This window comes from Stegodyphus dumicola, chromosome 2, assembly GCF_044657685.1.
Source record: "Stegodyphus dumicola isolate Sdum_Otavi_A_Nest chromosome 2, ASM4465768v1".
In the NCBI taxonomy this organism is placed as follows: Eukaryota; Metazoa; Arthropoda; class Arachnida; order Araneae; family Eresidae; genus Stegodyphus; species Stegodyphus dumicola.
The window spans coordinates 238197888-238219737 of NC_140769.1; the positions used below are offsets into that span (position 1 = coordinate 238197888).

The 21850-nt window shown below is 31.7% G+C and overlaps 1 protein-coding gene across 1 annotated transcript in view; it reads left to right on the forward strand.

Annotated features, from left to right (window-relative positions):
* LOC118184729 (splicing regulator SDE2) overlaps nucleotides 1–15720 on the forward strand; it is a 37842-nt gene extending 22122 nt beyond the window's left edge. Inside the window, exons 5-7 of the mRNA XM_035354447.2 lie at nucleotides 962–1043; nucleotides 6630–7083; nucleotides 15420–15720. Of these exons, the coding sequence (XP_035210338.1) occupies nucleotides 962–1043; nucleotides 6630–7083; nucleotides 15420–15623 (740 nt within the window). The 3' untranslated portion in view covers nucleotides 15624–15720. The remainder of the gene's footprint in view (nucleotides 1–961; nucleotides 1044–6629; nucleotides 7084–15419) is intronic.
* Nucleotides 15721–21850: the final 6130 nt, after the last annotated feature.

Below are 21850 nucleotides of genomic sequence, written 5' to 3' on the forward strand. Positions count from 1 at the left end.
AATTTTATAAAAGAACAATTAATCAATAAAAGTGCAAGAAACTTTGGTAATAAAACACCTGCCTCTTTTGAGAAAATCTGTTGTAACTTTTTTGCACCATTTTTCTTCCCGTGTTCATGTGATCTGTTTTGGTTAAAAGACATCAGAGAATTGCATAAAGTATTGTGCACCAGCCAACAGTAAATAAAGCAACTAACTGTTAAAACTAGAAACAGCTATTTACAAATCCTGCATTCTAACACATTGTTTGCAGTTTTGTAATTCATGGCTTGCAGATTTTCATTAAATTAAAAAAAAAAAAATTTGGTTGTTTAAGAAATGCAGCTTCATAGAATGTGAATTTTTACCTTCTGTATTGTTGGGTGAAACGCTGTATTTTTGCAGAAATGCAATGCTTTCTTTTTCATTGGCTAGCATACTCCAAAGTCCCATTATGATTTATTACAAGAAAAACAAATGTTCTCAATGTCAAAAAGAAGCAGTGATCTGAAAAAAGATAGTTGAATATCAACAGTGCAAATCCGTGTATACTTAAATATGTGTGCTATGCACATATATAAGTTGCCTCATAAATACTTTTTGCAACGTCATGGGCTGTCACATAACTGTTTTGATGACATACCGCGTTGCCTCATGAGTACATGTTCATGACCTTTCTCTGGAGTTCTGGAAAATCATGTTCTTTAGTTGTAATGAACTTTTGCAACCTGTGGATTTTTCTAGTTTATATACTCTTGTTCTGTATGAATTTATGTAATGAGTTATAAAGAGAAGTTAACCATTATGCAATTTTATATAGAATTGAACACCTACATATTGGTGGGTTATTAAATTTTATATTTTAAAGTAAGTAAAATATTAAGATATTAGCGAGTTTGGAAAATGAGAAATCGTTTCTAAAGTGTTTTTTGTCATAAGAATCAGATATTTGTATTTTAATTAAATAAAATTAATTTTTTAGGTCTACAGAAAGCTACTACAAATCCTGCCATAAAACGAGAAGCTAGCGAGCCTGCATGTTCATCCAAAAAGAAATGTGTCTGGTAAATAGCTGTCTCTATTTATTATTTTTAAAATGGAAAGTACGTTTAATTTTAAGCTGTATTTTTGTTACTTTGAATTTTTTTCTGAATCTGTATTGAATTTTAGATGCATTATGAAATGTAAATGTATTAAGAATAAGAAGAAATTGTTTTTAGCATATTATCCTGCTAGTCCAAGTTTTTGGCAATAAATTTATTAAACTATTAAAACAAAATGAGCAGATTTCATGCCCTTTTAATGATTTTCTGCTTTATTTTTCATACTAAATTTTTTTTGTGTGTGTGAATTGTCTTAATATATAGTAAGAACATTTTATGAAGGTTCAGTCATTGTTTAATCAGTTAATATTTGTATATTATTTTGCTTTACATCAATATGTGATAGGATTGCTAAGTTTAATCTCTTATAGTAAGTAAATTAATTATCTATTTTATCTCTATCTATATCTTGTTTAAAAATACTTTAATAAATTTAAGCTTTCCTTTCTCTACTCAGGATTTTCTCAGTATAAAAGTATGAGAAAATTACGAAATGAAATTAGTCAAAAGAGCACAAAATTTGTAATTTGTACTTAAATAGTGATATATTTGATAGTAAAATCATATTATAAATTATTAAATAACCTGAATCGTGCATTTGAAAATGAGTTTGAGTTTAATTACTGGAATTCTTTTGAAGTGGCACTGGCGTGCAACACAAAACTCTCAGTTTGGGACACAAGCATCTCCTAGTTTTTTGTATTTCAAGGTCAGCAATATGCAATTTGCACAAAACTAGATTATACCATGATTGCATTCATCTACTGTTTCTTACCTTAAAATCATTTATGTTCTGTAGTTCATATTTTCGTGAGCATATAGTATATTAATACAATAAAATTCAGTACTTTTCCATTTTGCCGGTGCAAATCTTGCCAAGCAGACTTTATGGGTTTAAACACTCCAGATGATGACAAATCGTTCCTCTGTTTCTTATTTCATCATTTGGTGTAACCGCACAGTCTTTCTGTTTTTTATGTGTGCGTTCTAGTTTCCAGATTAAGAAAATTGCGTTTATAGTTGACTTTGAAATGTTCGAAACTTTCCTTTTTCAGTGCAGTATAATTTCCACGAATCAGAATATATTACAGTTCCTTTTCCAATATTTTCCTTAATGTAATGCTCATGGATCGGTTTGGCACCTTCACGAGGAAACATTCATTTGTTTCACGGCAAACTCACCAAAGATGCACTGTTGCAGTAGAATCTGCCCCACATTGTTTCTGCACTTCATGAACATACTTTCATCCACTTCGATGATAATACCAGGTCCTACTATTTTCTGTTGTTGAGGTTTAAGCAAAGAATCCAAACAAACCTCACACATGTAGTTATTCCAGTCCACAACTGTTATGTGACTTGATTTCCAACTGCTCTTCATGCCATTTAACTGAAGTTAATTCTTCGCTCCAACCATAAATAAATATCACACACTTCAAGAAATAATTTTGATGACTCAGATCATCTGCCTTTTCTGATAATTCTTTTACTGCGAGAAGTTGAAAGATTGTAGTGCCATTGAATTTCATCATCTTCCTCTATTCTGGACAAATTCCTAATTTTCGGTGGTTTTTCATTCATTTTTGACGTATTAGGAAAAAGAAACTGATAAGAAAGGGCACGACTTGTTTTGAAAATGTAGCGATAAAAGGTTACCAGCGGGGATGCTACATTTGCCGCCGGTTGTATCAGCCTGCGCCGGCAAAATGGAAAAGTATCTAAAATTCTAATAATCCATATACCTTGAGACCAGGGTTTGCACATATTAGATAATTTTGTGTTTTCTATGTCATGTCTCTGAGTTTTGTTTACATTTTCCGTTTTTAAATTTTGATTATTAGACATAAATAACTTAATTACTTATACATTAAGAATTATGTAACATAAAACCATTATATTTTTTTAGATATGAGTATATACATTAATGTTATGAATAGTAACTTGTATATTTTTTAATATTTCTGTTATTTATTCAATACTGGAAATTTCTTTTTCATTACTTTTTTCTAAAGTCTGTGTACTATTACTATTTCCTGATGTGTTACTTTCCCCCACCCACTCTAGAAAGTTTAGGTACTGTTGATCTAATGCTTAACCTTGATTGAAAGTAATTTTTGCATCCTTGTTATCAGACTCATAGTCTGAATTTTAACTTTTTGAGTTTAAGGCACTTGAAATCATTTGTCGCATGTGAAATTATCAGTCTATTCCAATATAATAAGAGCTTTATGTTTGGAAATCATTCAGTGCAAAATATTTTCTTTTTTTTAAATCTCAGATAAATCTCATATCTGCAACATCTCTTTGCAATTCTCTAATAAAGATTGCAATGTTTTTGCGCCTCTTTGAAGAAATAATTTTTAAATCTATCCATCCTTAATTTTCTGAACTCTACTCCTATTGCTCATATGTGATAGGTATCGATTCTTTTCAGTATCTCAGGACAAATGTTTTTGCTTTAAGTCTTATAAAGCTTATAGGCAAATAATGCTTTGCCTTATTAAGGAATTTGTGTGTTTTTTACCATTTTTGCAGGTAAGGATATCATTTGGATACACCAGCATTTTTCATGGGAGACTTTACCAAAAGTGTCTTATCGTAACTATGTTCTAGATTTAGTTTAGATTCCAAAATTTTTTCATTTGCAAGCTTCAGCTGGTTTTCTATTTGCTAATGTCTCCTGAACTTATAATCCTTCATGTAACACTGCACAGAAATGTGCCAAATTCATGATTTTTGAAATAGCATCAAGCTGTAGGCTAAAGCAGTTTCTCACCTGTCAAAGCCATAACCATGTCTTTGTGATCCTCACATGCATTTTAATTAAAAACTAGTTATGGTAACTTATTATATCACTGAAGCAAAATGTGCTTCAAAAAATACTAGCAAAATTATAGTGAAATGTTGCCATGTTTACTTGCTTCAAAATGTTCAGAAGCCATGTCTTGTGTTCAGTTAAGATTTTTCAGACACTCATGGCAGTCATGACAGCTGCAATTGAATAAACACCAAGACTACATAAAAATAGTACCTGCTTCAAAATCAGTGTCATCGTTTTTTGCATATGGACCTCCCAACAATGCACTGACGTTCTGCAAAAGATTCAAACTCCGTTTAGATCCAATTTTGCGTGGACACTTTCATGGTTTTCTCCATGTGTAATGTGTATACGAGCTAGTTTTCTGTAGAAATTCCTCCACGAAGGCATACCTTCCCTTAGGCAGATAGCCCTAGTGTGCTTTGCCATAATCACATGAAACCAATTATTCTTAGATCCATTTTATCCACTTATATAATGAAAATGTATTTCTTGTGCCAGAGGGAAATAAATTATTTATAACGAATTTGTTACCAGAGTAAGTTAACCTGTGAATAGGTGGATTTAGCGAGTGTCCTATAAAATTGAGCTAATCAAGTCAGGGACAGAAACATAGGGAAATGTATCCTAATGTTTTATTTTTTTAATCTTTTTGTACGTAAAATCATAGGTAATATGTCTTTTATGTTGTTTAATATGCAGTTTATGCTGCTGAATCCCTTTCCTTCCTCCAACTTAGGAACTACTTGAGTGTTGTGTTAAGTATTACTGATTAATTCGATTAAGTATTACTGATAGCTCTCCTCAAAAGTTGACATCTCTGTGAAATGAGGATTTTCTACGTTAGAAAATAATGAATTTGTAGCACAGGAAAATTTATCTACTTCATTATTTTTTAAGAAATGTTGTTTTTACAGCATATTTATTAGATATGCATCATGTGTTTTGAATTAGTATGCTCATTATCAGATTTACTCTTGAGACAAACATTGAAGTGACACACTTTCATGCTCTGTACTAATATGATTTGTTTAAAATATTTTAACCAATTTTTACCTCCTTCAAAGCATTACTGATTAATCTTTGATTTTAACATTCTTCTCATCACTATTAAATTACACACAGTTTTTGTTTAATTTCATTGGAGATATGTTTCTGATTCAATCAGTTTCAGTTGTCATTTCAGGACAAGGCAAAAATATGTAAAATTTCAAGACATCTTCATTAAAAATTGTAAAACATAGAAAAATGTAAAATACCAAAAACAGTGTTCCCCCCTCAATTATATAAGAACAAGCTAGGTGGCTAAAGGGCAGGAAGACCGAACTTTAAATTCATTTTATGATCTATTTTAGAGAAATGAGTCCTTTATTCTTTCTGATTGTTCAGATGTTATATAATAATAATAATAATTCAAATGGATTTTATTGTCTGATTTTAATATTTTTTAAATAATTTCTCCGATTAAAATCAGAATTTAAAGCATTGATTTTAATCTTATAATTAAAATTGTTAACACTCTGATTTATATCTTAAAAATATGTTTTTACTTCAATGCAGTCTTGCAGTTAACTGTAAGTATATGCATAACACAAGTTATAATTGAATTTGCCGAATGCTTTTTACGAACTGTGCAGGTACAGTACAAAGTCCAAGATCTGGACTCGTCGGGACTTCCGCGATTTCGCGTTTAGGATTTTTCCGAATATTAGATCATCAGTTTAAATCTAGTAAGATGGCATGTAGAAATAATAAAATTAAAAATAAGAAATAATGAAGCATTTATGATCTAAAGGGTATCAAAATTTAGATAAAAAGGCTTAATATTTATTTGTTTACTTTATTAAACATTTCTTTTAAGTTGTTTAAGTTGCCTCGTTTTTTGTGCAAATACTTTCTCTTTAATTCTATAGACAAAATTTTGGTAAAATCCTAATATATGGACTAATATATATTGATGTGATTTTGAAAATTGTTGCCCACACCAAAATGACCCGTTTACTGCTCATCATAAATGTCACGTTTACAGAAGTGAAATTAAGAATCGGGAAGGAATCCACAGGAAGTCCACACGTGCGGGTGAGGAAGGACATGCGTAAAGCATACACACACAAAATAAATAAATTAAAAATTAATAAATAAATAAAAAAAAGTTGGTGATTCCTTTGAGGTCCGGATTTTAGATCATTCTGGATATTGGATGTCCGGATCTTGGACTTTGTACTGTATTTAGAAAATATTCTAGACTTGGCATGCCTGAATATAAAGAAGTCTGGGACTTTTACGATCAGCAAATCTAAATTGTGAATCAAATGACTAAGATGTATCAGTTAAAAAAACTATTTTATTTACTTTTGTGTGGTATGATAAATTCTTTCTGTTGAAAACTGTCATCAGGGATTTGCTAAATTGAATTTCATTATACGAAATTTTTACATACCGTCCAAACATTGCATTAATTATAATGAAAATTAACTTTTAAATCTAATTTATAAGATAGGTCTATGCCTGAATAAACTGCAGTACTTTTTCTAATTTTTAAATAGGCTTAATAGTGTGCATTTGTGCCATATTCCCATATAATGCTGTCATGAAATCTATCATTTTTGCATCCTATCATATACTATAAACTGCATTAAAACAAGTTTTGCATTTTTTGCTAATATGAGCTCTAGTTTAATTGATATGCATATAAATAGTTTTTTTTTTTTTTTTTTTTTTTTTCCCAGGCTGGATGAGGATATTAGTAGTGAATCAAGTTCTAGTGAAGCTGAGAGTCAGGAAAAAGATTTTTCTGCAACTAATTCTGAAATTTCTAATGATAAAGATTATTCTAACCAGAGTAGTGTTTCAGAAAGTATAAGCAGGGAAATTTCTGAAGATTCTCTAGAATTGAACACTGATAAAGATGAAGATGAAGCAAATAATGTAGGATTCACTAAAACTGAGTTTAGACAAACTGTAAATGAAGAAACAGCATTGGAGAAATGTAACTTTGAAACCAGTAATGAATCTTCATCAATAGTGCAAGAAAGGAATAGCTTTGAAATCAGTGATGAGTCATCATTGATGAACCAAAGTCCAAATGATAATAATGTTCCAGAAGAAAGAAAGAAAGAAACTGAAGAACACTGTAAAAGAAATTCTCCATCTGTTGAAAATCATCCTGTTGTCAAAGAGGAGGTAAGTTGTTTAATAATAATATTTGATTTAAGCCCCGTTCACAAGAGCAGATTCGACTGGCAGGGAAAAACGTTTCTTCCAACATGTCCCATTACATTAACTGCTCCCCAACAAGCATTAACTGCTTCTCCAAATTGGAGGTAGAATTTGCTAGAATGCTTCACTTAACTTTAGTTACTGCTTGTTGGACTGTCAGCAAAACAGTCGCATTTGTAGATGTCTGGGGATGTGATAGCATCACTCCAAAAATTAGATGGAACTGTACAAGATATGGAAATTATTCATAAACAAATACAGACAAGGTTATCTGATGCTGGATATTCCAGAAATATCATTCAAATTAAAATTAAGACAAGTGCATATTGGCTTCAACTCGACAAGGGACTCTGTACCTTTTGAATGAATTTTTTTTTTTATTTAAGAATTTTCATCTGCTTTTTTATGAATATTATTAAATGGTTTTGTTAGACAAAATGATTTCAAGCTGAAAAAAAAATATTACTAATTTTTTTATTTAAATTTTTGAAGAAAAATTTAACAATTAAAATATCTTTCTTCTCCTACAGTTTTCAATGTTCCCCTCCAGATTTTTTTATTGTACTTAGAGTATTCTTAATAACTGAAAGGAACGATTTTGCAATTAATGAATTTGTTTCTGAGGAAAAAAAAAAAAAAGAAAAAAAAAAAAAAAAAAACACATTTTTATGTAAAATCTTAGAAACAAATATGATCTCAGTCACATTCTCATTTCAAATAATTTTTCTTTTCAGTATTTTGCAAAATCCATCCTTGTTTCTATAAAGTATACAATTTTAAATAAACAGTAAAAATAATAAATAATTTAGTCCATACCTGTATATGTTTTAGGACTTTACATAAAAGGATTTATAAAAAAAAATGCAAACTTTTCTCAGTTTGCATTTGCAGTTTAAAGAATACAATCTTTCTAAATAGACATTAAATCATTTCAAATTTCTTTAAAATTTTATTACTGAATTTCAATATGCACATTTATATTATATATAAATAAAACCTAGTGCTACTTATACTTGAATTAATTATAATGTTGTTGCATGTGTACGGGTTTGTAATAGATTGATAATAGTTCATAAATGATTGTCATTGCACTCAAATCTGATGATGGCTTAATTAAATTAATTTTATTAACAAAAACACTTCGAAGTTGCGGAATTTTCCCCAGAAATACTCGTACAAGTGTTTAGAATATCACTAAGTATTATCAGTAGTTATGCTTCAAACTGCTAAGAACATTAAACACAACGCAATGCAAAGCACATCTTAAGAGAAAGCTAACTCAGAAATATGTTTGATCTCACGCTGAACTAACAACTCACAGTCATAAAAATAGTGTGGTATTATGAGATTATTATTTTGAAGCCGATGTTTTGAATTATGCCCAAGAAGAACCAGTATTTCCCATTCTAATTCATTGCATGTCTTTTAAAAAAGTAAAAAATAATGCAATTAATTTTCTTTGTCATTTTTTTTAAATGCGAAAAGTTTGTTTTATAAGCTGTGAAAATTTCGGAAGTTTCTAACCGATATATTTTTAATATGAAATTTTAAAATTAATGGGCGTCAAAAAGTCTAAAAATATGAGTGATTTTTCAAAAATTCTCCCCAAAAATATATAATATATAAAATTTATTTAATTTTTTCCTCCACTGTATCTTATGATGCAAACATTAATACAGTACAAAGTCCGTACTCCGGACTCGTCGGGACTTAGGCGATTCTGGATTAGGGGTTTTTTCAGATTATAGATCATCAATTTAAACCTGGTAAGATGGCATGCAGAAATTATACAATTAAAAATCTGAAACCGTAATTTATGAAATAAAGAGCAATTATGATCTAAAGGGTATCAAAATTTACAAAAAAAAAAAAAAAAAAAAAAAAAAGCTTTATTTATTTGTTTACTTTATTAAACATTTCTTTCAATGTAAGTTTTTTAAGTTGCTTCATTTTTTGTGCTAATACTTTCTCTTTAATTCTCTCTTCTATAAACAGACATAATTTGTTACAAAGTTCCACTGTTCAAATCCTGTAATTGCTGTGTCCAGAATACTGACTAACTTGTCAATGAAATTTTTTCGCTTTCAATAACCTCTCTGTCACTTTCTTCACTATCGGAAGCATGCATGTGTCTTAACGACTTTACTGGCTTTATGCGCATGTGTAAGTTTGTGGCTTTGAGGTCCGGATAATGGATGTCTGGATTACGGACTTTGTACTGTATTCTGAAATTCTCAGTGTATTTGTTAATATTTGCAAAAAATCGTTTCAACTTTAAATTTGAAAAAAAATCAAAATTGTGGCACCACATCCACAAGCAATGTATGTACAAAGTTTGAGTTCTATATCTTATTGGAAAGCAGTTTAAAAATCAATGACCATCTTTTAGCCTTAGGTACAAACACAAAGAGTGAGCTAAATAAAAGCTTATAAAATATTGGGTTGGCAACTAAGTAATTGCGGATTTCACTCATAGATGGCTTCAGTTGAATTTTTAGGGTTGCAGACGTAGTACAAATGTAAAACACATTTTGTTATTTGATAGTTGGCAATTCAGCTGTCAATCAGTAAAAAAAGTTTTTTGATCGGTTGCATAGTTTTCGTTTGGCGTTCGTTGAAAAATGGAAAATCAAAAGGAACATTTTCGTCATATTTTGCTTTTTTATTTCCGCAAAGGGAAAAATGCATCATAAGCTCATAAAAAGTTATCTGCTGTTTATGGTGATGAAGCCTTAAAAGAACGGCAGTGTCAAAATTGGTTTGCCAAATTTCGTTCTGGTGATTTTTCACTCAAAGATGAAAAACACCCTGGTCGTCCAGTTGAAGTTGATGACGACCTAATCAAAGCAATAATCGATTCTGATCATCACAGTACAACACGTGAGATTGCAGAGAAGCTTCATGTATCACATACATGCATTGAAAATCACTTAAAATAACTCGATACATGGGTTCCTCACGAACTGAAAGAAACGCATTTAACGCAACGCATTAACAGCTGCGATTTGCTAAAGAAACTTAATGAAAATGATCCATTTTTTAAAACGACTGATAACTGGCGATGAAAAATGGGTTGTTTACAACAATATCAAGCGGAAAAGATCGTGGAGCAGGTCAGGTGAACCAACTCAAACAACATCAAAAGCTGATATTCATCAAAAGAAGGTTTTTTTATCAGTTTGGTGGGATTACAAAGGAATTGTCTACTTTGAACTCTTACCACCCAACCGAACGATCAATTCTGATGTCTACATTGAACAACTAACAAAATTAAACAATGCAGTTGAAGAAAAGCGGCCCCGAAATGACAAATCGAAAAGGTGTTGTATTCCATCATGCCAATGCAAGGCCACACACATCTTTGGTCACTCGGCAAAAATTATTGGAGCTTGGTTGGGATGTTTTGCCACATCCACCACATAGTCCTGACCTTGCACCATCTGATTACTTTTTGTTTCGATCTTTACAAAACTCCTTGAATGGTAAAAATTTCAATAATGATGATGATGTCAAATCGTACTGATTCAGTTTTTTGCTAATAAAAACCAGAAGTTTTATGAACGTGGGATTATGATGCTGTCTGAAAAATGGCAAAAGGTCATTGATCAAAATGGGCAATACATTACAGAATAAAGTTATTTAGTTCCATGAAAAAATTATCTTTGATTTTCTGAAAAAAATCCGCAATTACTTAGTTGCCAACCCAATAATTATAATAATAATTAAAAAGCATATAGTTTTCAGAAACCATTACGAATTTTCCGGTACCAGTTGCGAAAGTACCAATTACGATATTATTAACAACAGTAAACAACGTTAAAAATGTGTAAACAGTATTAGAAATCAGCCAATTCATTGATGTGATTGTTCACAGAGCAGTGGCGTAGCTAGGGTGGGGCAAGGGGGGATATCTGTCCATGGGTGCAGCATCCAAGGGGCACCAAATTGATGCTATGAAATTTTTGGTTAATCTTCGGATTATGGTAACTTGGCGAAAATTTGGCGACCAACCCTGCTACAGCAACCTGCTAGTTTTTTTTTTTTTTTTTTTGACGCCATTTTGTTTTTACGAAGTGAAGGGTTTTTTTTATATATTTTTACTTTTTATTTTTTTTTAACTCACTCAACGTTTTTTTCTGACAATCTGTGAGCCGAATTACGCTTATGCTAGAACTTTTATGGAACAAAAGTGCTTAATCATGATGAAGATTAGGTGCGAAATTGGGGGAAAGTGCAGAACCGCCCACTGCTTGGCGCGTTTTTAAGAATTGCACATACACGGTATCCATGTACACGTCGACCTATTTTCACTTAAAAAAAATATCTCAGAATTACACAAAAATGGCATTGCGCACACTCTTGACTTTGTCCATGTATACTACTAAAGTCCTAGCTAGTAACCTTTATCGCCTTACCAAAATGTCGCCAAACTACCTGTTACCATATTCCAAATATTTTAATGAAATGTTTTCCATTCTTGACACACAGAAAGAGGCGCAAATTCTTCAGTTGTCCCCGGGCGATGGAAACTCTAGTCACGCCCTTGTCACAGAGGCTTAAGTGTAAAGGGAAGGAAGACTGGTCTTCTGAACGGGTCCTTAAAGATGAAACTCATTTTCCTTTTCCTCTTTGCTAACAGCAGCTGTGCGAAGGAGCTTTGCATGTGAACGGGGCTTTAGTGTGTTAAATGAGCTTCAGTTTTTTTTACTTTGAAGCATATTTTTGTCTCTTTCATACACTATTTGCTACTAAATATGATAATAAGTGTAGACTTGAACTACATTTGTCATCATAATTACATCATGTTTATGAAATATTTCTATAATTCTTTGCATTTTTCAAATAATTACTCTTTTAACGCAATTTTTGGAATTTGTGTTATTTTTTGTATAACTTCTGCATTTAATCAAGGTTGATTTTTTTAACTGGTGCATTTAATATCTGTATTAATTTTTCTTTTTTATATTATAATGGTAAGTTCATTTTTGATAATAAGGAAAAAGTAGCAGCAGAAGGAAAGATAACAAAAACTTGAAAATGACCACTAAATATTTTGAATGAATAATTTTCCTAAGTTTCCATACAGCGGCGTAGCTAGGGTGGGGCAAGGGGGAACATCTGTCCATGGGCGCAGCATCCAAGGGGTGCAAAATTGGTGTTAAGAAATTTTTAAATGAAATGTTTTCCATTCTTGTCATGCAGAAAGGGACGGAAGTTCTTCAGGTGTCCCCGGGCGCTGAAAACCCTAGGTACGCCTCTGTTTCCAGATGTGTTTGGAGGGGATCACACATGAAATTCTTACCTGATAATTTGTAGATTCTCTTTAGTCCAAAGGGGCTTTGTCCCTGAGGGACTATTGTTTTCGTTTTGCAATTTTGCATTAAATCACTCTGAATGTCCTTTTGACTTTTCAAACTGTTGCCACCAAATATTATCACACTGTATTATATTTGAAGAATCTGCATAAATGTATGTATGTTTCTCACATTTTGATAAAATAACGGTACCTAGAGCCATTGAATTTTGAAAGACGTAATCCTACTGTGAATATGATCATCTGGAGGCCCAAATTTGAAATTTGGAATTTGTTTTATTATCGATTTCATATTTCATAAAACTTGAGCAAATTTTTAATTAACAATCTCAAGGATTTCAAAGCTGGCAATGGCAACATTGTACAGAAAAAAAACATTTTTATCTCCAGCATGCGAGACTGTATTGGAAATTCAAAAAATATGCTCAATTTAAAGTTATTTTGTGATATTGCTCTTGAACTGAATTTTATGATTTAAGTGCAAAGAACATGATATTTAATAAATGAAGGTAACACACAAAATGTTAAAGAAATGCCCCTTTGGACGTAATTTAAAATCTGAAACCTTTCAGTTTTATTTTATTTTTAAATCTTATATTTCAAAATCAAGACAAGGCATGCTTTGTAGCTTGTGCAGGTAGTCCTAATGTGCCTTCTAATGGTTTGTAATTACAAAAATATTCATTTGAGGTGAAACGTCACATGGTGAGTACATTGAGCATATAGTCATTGCATACATGTTTTTTCATTAGTTTGTTGTCTTTTTAATTTGTTACTGTATTCCATGGAAAACCATAAACTTTTGCTTATAGAATATTTATAGTAAATACTAAAATTATTACAATATTGATATTCAACGTAATTCTTATCTAGTTTGTTATGCTTACACTATTGCATAGATACTACAGGAAAAAAAAAAAAAAATTGTTTCGAAGAAGTGCATACCGATCAAACTACATTGGCAATGTGAAACTTCATTCCTCTCAGCTGTCATGTCTAGTGTTGATACAATGCAAAAGAGCTTCATAAATCAGCCTCCTGTCACTGAAGAAGCTCTTAGTAAGCATCAGCACCTCTTTCATTTCAGGTGTGAAACTCATAGTATATATAAATCCTGTCTGCACTTTCTGAAATTCAGTTTATCATAAATGATGTGATGATTGAACGTATTCAGCCTTAATGTTCAATAGTGATGCCATGTTTTTCGTTGTGATATACAAGTTTTTATCACTTCCATGGCTGCCGTGTCATTTTCTGTGATTGCTGCACCCAAAGAGATTCCTCTTTGTCTTTATATTCTCATCTATTTGTACTTACACATCTGGCACTCTATCATATTCTGATTTAATGATAAGAATATGTATTGATTCCATTTCTTCATTTAATAAAATTTGTACACCACCTCATTGCTCTTGCTTGATTCAATGTTGCAAATAGCTGCCATCTTGAATAGTGTAGTATTCCTGTGCATGCTAAAATGTTCTATTCGTAGTCTATTCGCAGTTTCTATTAGTTTTGTTAGTAGCTAAAGGTACCTGTTTTGCATATCTAATATGATAATGATATGGGTCATACACATAATTTGTAATACAACTTCTCTTGTCTCATTTTGAACAGCTTAATATATTAACTTAAATTAATGTACCAGGAGAAGTGGAAAAGGGACACATTAAGTAACGAAATGAAAAATCGGATGCATCAAACAGAACAGCAATTCATCTACCATTGATATTATATTTTTGCAAAATGACATGATTTTTTTTTTCGGGAAAAAGAATTGCAATTTAAAATAATAACTTTTAATTAAATAAAAAGTGTTTAATACATTTGTATACTTACCATAGATGCATATGGGGTACAAAATAATATGCACATTTGCAAAAAGTATGCTGCATTTCACATCTGCAGTACAAGTATGCCACTTATTACACAAGTCTGGTGGCTGTGGATGGAAATGCAATCAGTCTCTCAATATAAACAGCTGTCATAGATATTGCATCTTTCTGTTGCACTCTTTGAGGGAGATGTGATATGTAAGATATGACAGACTTTTGTAAAGACGTATGATTGTTCACCTGAGTTAACTAGAACTTTGATTATGGAAACAGAAAACTTTCCGGATTTGCAAGGATCATACTGTCAGCTATCATGACAGCATACATGCAAAACAGTAAGATGGCATCTCCTAACAAGAACAAGGTAGCTGTATGTTGAAGCACATAGTGGCTCAAAACCATAAGCAATTACTATTCCAGCTATTCGAAATTAGCATGTATCTCCTGGACCCTGTTTGAACCAAAACTTCAATCCATGCTGACAGTACTTATAGTATCAATTTTAAACCCTTGGCGATATCATGTAATGCTTTAAAGCAGATTTTTGTGGTGCAGAGCTCACGTAAGCTTAACCTCACAGTAGTTACAGCAAGTCTTCTAATCTGATGAATCAACATTCATCTTATTTCAGACCACTGGTGCATTTATATCTGGAGAAAGCCCAGAGAAGTGCGTATGTTCTCCTGCCTGTTATTAAGCTGTAAAGCGTGGAAGTGGATGTATATGCACACACATCAATCTGTACACATGTATGTGTCTGTACCTGTGTACTTTTAATCTAATAATGAGGGTTTTTTAATGTTTTTTTTTTTTTTTTTTTTTTTTTTTTTTTTTTTTTTTTTTTTTTTTTTTTATTAAGGGATAGATTTTATATCTGACATGTGATCCAATCATACAGAACCTTGTTAATCAAGATGTACTATAAATTATTTTGTAAAGCCACAACTGAAAGAACTTGTCCTTTTGCTTAGTGTAATTTTAAAATTTAAGCAGTGTCAGATAATGTTGAAATATTTACTTCATGCCATTGTGTGTATGCTGTAATTGTTAGGTCTTATATATGTTTATTTGCATGAGATTCAGTTTTTATGTTATTCTTTATTTTGCTATTTTTTGTCATCTAGATAATAGAGTATTTTTTTCATTTTTAGGATAATTCTCCTATAGATCTTCTCAGTTATCAAAGTGTTGCAGAACTAGAAGCTCTTGGTCTGGAGAGATTAAAAACCGCTTTGATAGTTCGAGGTTTAAAATGTGGTGGAAGCATTTCGGATCGGGCACAAAGATTGTGGAAAATTCGAGGTTTAGAGCCACATGAATATCCACCAAATTTGTTGGCTAAAAAGAAAAAATAAACTGTCAGAGCATTTGCTTTAATATCATATGCATATATTTCGTAATCTTGTTAATATTTTAATTTTAAATAAAAATAATAATTATTTTTTGCTTGCACACTTTTTATGTCTGTATTAAAATTAAAAGCTATAAAACATCTTAAGTTGTCTTGACAATGGAATGAAAGAATTGGATGAGATAGAAAAATTGGGAATCTTCAGCATTCTGAGTAACATGGTTATTTATGCACCATTAGTGGCCAAATTGTGCACATATCAGAACCAATTTAAGATGTGTTCTGGCTGCACAGGAAGTACAACCTGAAACAAAGGATTTATTTTATATGCATATATTATGTGCGAATGTATTCATTTTCTCTGTATGAAATAAGGGATGGCTGCATAACAAATCCTGTCATAAAAATAAACTTTTTTAGGTTGGCTGCAATTAAAAAAGACAGAAACTTTCATAAGAATATCCTAGCATCCTTATCAACTTCAAGATCACTTTGTTGAAAAAAAGCAACCTTCACAAGTTATGGGCACCTTTATACTGGCACTTATGCAAGTCACCTTTTTCTTTGACTTAGGTTTGACGACAAAAATTAGACTTACATGGAGGGCAGTTTTATAACAGAATACTCTTATGAAGTGGTCTCTGAAGAAGTAGTTACAGGATGTTAGTCACTTCTTCAAATCATATGTCCAATTTGTGACAATGCAGTCAATTTATGTAAAGTTTTCAGTTAAAAGTAAATCAAAGTACATCACTGTTTGTAAGGTTTGTTGATTATCAGCAACATATTGCTGTCAGGCATGTTGATTTTCAGTAGTCGAGATCACTGTTGGTCAACCATTTGGTACTGGTGTGGAATGGTCTGTTCATTCAGGTAGATTTTTTAAATAAATTTCATGTGAAGCAAATTAAGGGCAGGAAAAAATGTTGGTCATCAGTTGCTGACCATCACCAGTGGTTATATCAGTGTTTAAGCCATATATAAATAACTATTGTTAGGCAGTGCAGTTAATTAACATAAATGTGTTTTTAAAATAAAATTGAAGGGTACTAATGCCTGTCAAAACAATTGTTCATTCATGATTTACAGCTATGGCCATTTTTAATCAATCAGTATGTCACAGACATTTAACCTTCCAGCATGTGCATCATGGGTAAAGTTTACAACAAATTCGGTTTTTAATGCACATTTTTTGCATATCGCAGCTGGGATGTTTGAAGGTCATTTTTATTATTTCTTTCAACCCTTCCTCACATACGGGAATATACCAACAGGAAGTCTTATGAATTTTTTTAACTGTAATTTGTCTCAGTTTCTTCATAAAAGTTATGACACGTGCGTAGTTGTTAGTGAAAATTCTGAATATCAAGTGTTTTGTAATTTTATGTTGTTAACTGATGTGTATTATTTTAATTTGTATAAATTTGACTCTATAATTTTTTTATATTGGTTTTCACGGCAAAAGAAATATGTGCAACCAGCTGATTTTGCTTGCATTCTTCAAGAATTATCTGATGAAGAAAAAGAAGTTAAGGGAATCTTTGAAAGTGAGAACAATAGCAATTTGAGTGAGAAAATATAGAAATAAATATGAAATGATTTGATGATAACTCAACAAGACATGACAGGCATAAAACCGACAAATTGGCAGCTATTCGAAATATCTTTGAATCATTTCTAAAATATTGTAATGGTTGCTACACTTTGGGTGAATTCGCCACTATTGATAAGATGCTGCATCCCTTTCAAGGTCGCTGTCAATGGATTTAGTACATGCCTAGTAAACCATCGAAGTATGGAATAAAAATGTATGCTTTGTGCGATCCAAAAACATTTTATTTGTCCTCAAAATTTCTTGTGGAGCCCAACCTAGTAGTTGTTAGGCTGTTTCAAACAGTCCTATGGATGTTGTGAAAAGGCTGGTCTCTCCACTTGAAAACTAATGTAGAAATATTACAACAGATAATTACTACACAAGCATCCCACTTGCAGAAACTGACTTTTATTGGAACATTAAAAAAAAATAAGAGGGAAGTGCCACAGGAATTTTGCCAAATAAGAGATGGATGGTGCAAACAGCAGTGTTTGATTTCCAGCAAAGTCCTTATTTCTTACGTTCCTCTCAGAAATAAAGCTGTAATTCTTTCTACTAACCATGATGGTGGCAGCATTGATACAACCACAAATAAACCTGAAATAATCATGGATTATAATGTTACAAAAGAAGGAGGGGACACCATCGATAAATTGTGTGCAATCTGTTTAGTTTCGAGAGTCACAAGGAAATAACCTTGTGCTATCTTTTTCATTCTTCTGAATATTGTTGGAATAAATGCCCAGATTTTGCACATGCTTGCAAAGCCAGCTAACACAGCACCATGGCAAAGGATCTTCCTGATGAATTCATCTATTAGTCTTATAAAAGAGTATCTTCATTCACGCTCCAAAATCCAAATATTACTCCGACGTTTAAACATTTCGAAGCCAGCTAACTCAGCATCATGCCAAAGAATCTTCCTAAAGAATTCATCTATTAGTCTTATGAAAGAGCATCTTCATTTTGCGCACCAAAATCCAAACATTATCTTCTGACATTTAAACATTTCGAAATTGTAATTATGCTGCTCCTAATGATGAAGTAATCCGCATCAAAATGAGGAACATACAATTTGTGTGTCAGAGATAAAACAAGATCATCAGCATCTATGAAATGCAAGACATACCTTAGATACACATGGTAAACGTCATTCTATTACCGAAATTATTTTCATGGAATGCAATGTGAACTTTGAACTTTGAGAAATATCTTTAGAATTCTGTTTTTTATTACTACTCTAGTCTATTCTGTTTCTATTATTACTATTCTTTGTTTTCTTTTATTTTTTAGAAATAAATTAAAATATTAAAGTTAGTTTAAAATTAGTTATTGTTACCAATAAGAAGTAAATTTCCTTGCAGAAGTAAGTAATGCTAAATTTATGTTTTTCCTTACCAAGGTGAATATATTTTCTTTTTTTATTTCTCTATACTTACCTTTGATGAACATTAAAACTAGTTTGGATTTTAAAATGTAGTTATTAAGTAATAAATTTTAAATTTTCTATAACAAAATACATCATTGCCTTTCCACCTGACTAATATAAGCGCTTAAAAATAATTTACTTTCATTTGAGTCTGACATCATTTGCATTTTGCAATAATAAAGTTAATATTTTATTTCATAACAAATTTATTATCAATATTCACTCACTTCTGTCATTTTTCTTGCCAAAAACGGTGAAATAACAGATGTGGTAAAAAATACGATGTGCGCATACTCAGGTAAAATTGCCAAGCATGAGTACTGGAAGGTTAACAGTGCAGTTAATTTAGAAATAAAATTTGAAAATTGAATTGAAACACATCCATACTGATCAAAACAGTAGGTGACCTGCAAATTGTCAGTCTGTAAGTCACCAGCTTAGAGCAGGGGAATAAATTTCAGAAAAAAAAAATAATTAAATAAAATTGCACTGGAGAATGCATCAAATATTATAGTAAGCCAATCAAGATATTTAGTCAGTGATGATAGATTTTTCGATTAAACTAAATTAAAGCAGACCGGTGCTCATTAAGCTATTCGTTATTGGTATTAAGAGTTGTTTATCAATCATCTATATGTTGAGAGTTAAATCAAATCAACCAATAAGTCCCAGGTATGGAGCAGTGTAGTAAATATAGAAATAATGTAAAATTAAATCTCAGACCTTCATTGTCCATGAATGTAGTTCATGGACAATGAAGTGACTCGAAGACTGATTGGTGTCACTGGTCATCAACCTCTTAAGTTCCTATGCATTTGGTGGTGCAATAAATTTAGATATATTTTAAAATTAACTACAAGGACATCAGTGCCATTTATCACTGGTAACTTATGGATTTTCAGTTATCCATGGGGGGCAGTAAATGTTGTAGCAGAGGTTACACATAGCAGAACAGTAGATGATAAGCAATGCGATATAACCCTCTAAATTTATGGAAAGACTCTGCTAAAAACATTTCTGAAATCACTATCTGCTGTTTAGTTTTTATTTATAAGGATCAATATTGTACTTGTTTTTAATTTCCTGAACGTCGTGTGTAAATAAGTTGTGTATTGAAGGATATGTTTTTGAGCTTTCCAAAGAGAAATATTCCTATTCCATAATTAAAAAATGTGCATGGTATTAAAATTTTTAAGTGCAAAATAAGCAATATTTTCTATCGGAAAGGGTAAAACCATCAATCATTACTTCTACATTAAAGGAAAAAAAGAAAAGATTTCTAACTAATACCCGAAAAAGGTACGTATTGTTTTTAATGCTTTTTTTTTAGAGTTAAATCGTTGGTAGCAAGAGAAACCCGCCGATGGAAAACATGGCGCTCGATAATATAAGACGAAATTTCTGATTATTTATGAACGTTTTTATGGGAGTCCAATAAGTGACAAACTCGCAATACAAGACAGAGTAACTCAAAAAAGTGTTGGGGAGAGAAAACATTCAGACAAAATTTTAGCAAATCAAGTATTGCAAAACTAAATATGTTTTATTGCTTTTTGTGTCTAAATAGTACGCTAAATGTATCATGATGAATAAAGTTAAATAAAACTAATGAGCAAATGGGATGACTTTAAATACGAAATTGAGATTATAAGTATTTCGGCATTAAGCTAACAAACAAGATAAAGATGCAATTCTGGCAGATTTTTCTAATGCCTGGAAGAAAGATTTTAAACCTGAAAAAGATAAAGGAGCTTTCTTGTTAACATGGGTTTAAGTAATTCTGTGATGTCTCTTGACGTGAGAAAACATAACTTTTCATTGGAATTGTGGAAAATCCGAAGGAAAAATAGGTGAACTGTTGAATAAGCAGATACACTGGTCATAGCATAATTTCTAAATACCATAAAACAAATTTCATTGGTAACAAATCTCGAATAGGACATTCAAGCTGCTTCAGTTAACATGACGGAAAGTGGAACATTAGAAATATAATTTGTAATTACAAAACAGTGCAATCAAACAAACTTTAGAAGCCTAACAAATATTTAGCAAGTCTGCTAATGAAAAAAAAAAAAAAATTAGGAATATTTTAAGAGAGGATAATGGCTGAAACCTAGAAGAAAGTGGTCTCTCTGTAAGAAGAAAGTCATTTCTCTGTAAAGTGAATCGAAGGGCAAGATTTCAAAACTTCATTAGTTACACGTGGTGGAAGTTGCCAGATGATCTGAGGTTCTAAGTGCTTGCGGCGTTGGAAATCTAATGTTTTACTGATGGCAAAATGAATTAATTTATTATTCAAATAACTTGAAACAGCTCTCAATAAACGAGCATATTCTAGCATTGCAAACTATCGGGACAATGGTTCTAGCATTATGCTCTTATTTGCAAACCGCGGACTTCTTAGAAGTGCCCACGTACAATCGGAACGCCTACGTGAAGTACAAACCTCCTAATATCCTACTGAGCAAGTTTAAGGTAATGCTTAAAAGAGTTAATAAATGTAGAGAAGAACTCACTAAAGAATGGGAGGAAAAATGGAATTAATTCTTTGTCAAAATCGTGTGAAATACATGCCTAGAAGACTCAGTTAAGTTTTCATTATTCATTCAATCATCTTAAAATCATTTCAATTTTTAAAAAAAAATAATTTTGAGATTTTTTTTCGTTTTGTTTAGCCTTCAGATATATGACATATAAGAAAAATATTTCGTTAAAGTTAAATGCTTTCTTATTGTTTCAAAAGGTGTTTAAAAGCTTATTGTGCCCCAATAGTTTTTTGACTGACTTTCCCTGTACCTGTCATCCACAGCAAGCTCGATCAGTCTAGAAATAACTTTTAAAAAGACCACTGGGCGAACGGATTGTCCAGTTTCGTACCTTAAATCCAAGGGAAGTCGAGTGGAATATTTTAGAGAGAAGTCCAAATATGTATGATGTATGTAATTTACAAACTGCCGGCCTATAACAGAGGCAAACTTTCTGTTTTATTGGTTTTCCCGCCAGCTGATTGATGTCGTCATAAGCACTATGAAAAACTGCTAATGGTTGTACATTGTTGGAAGCAGGAATAATTGCATTATCATTTATATCGGGTTTTAACGAAAGTTTCCTTCCACCACAAATACCGTCCGCGGAAACAGTTCGCGTTGGCGTGTTTAATCATATTTTGTCCCAACAATTTTTGGCATTTGAAAAAAGAAAAAGACCT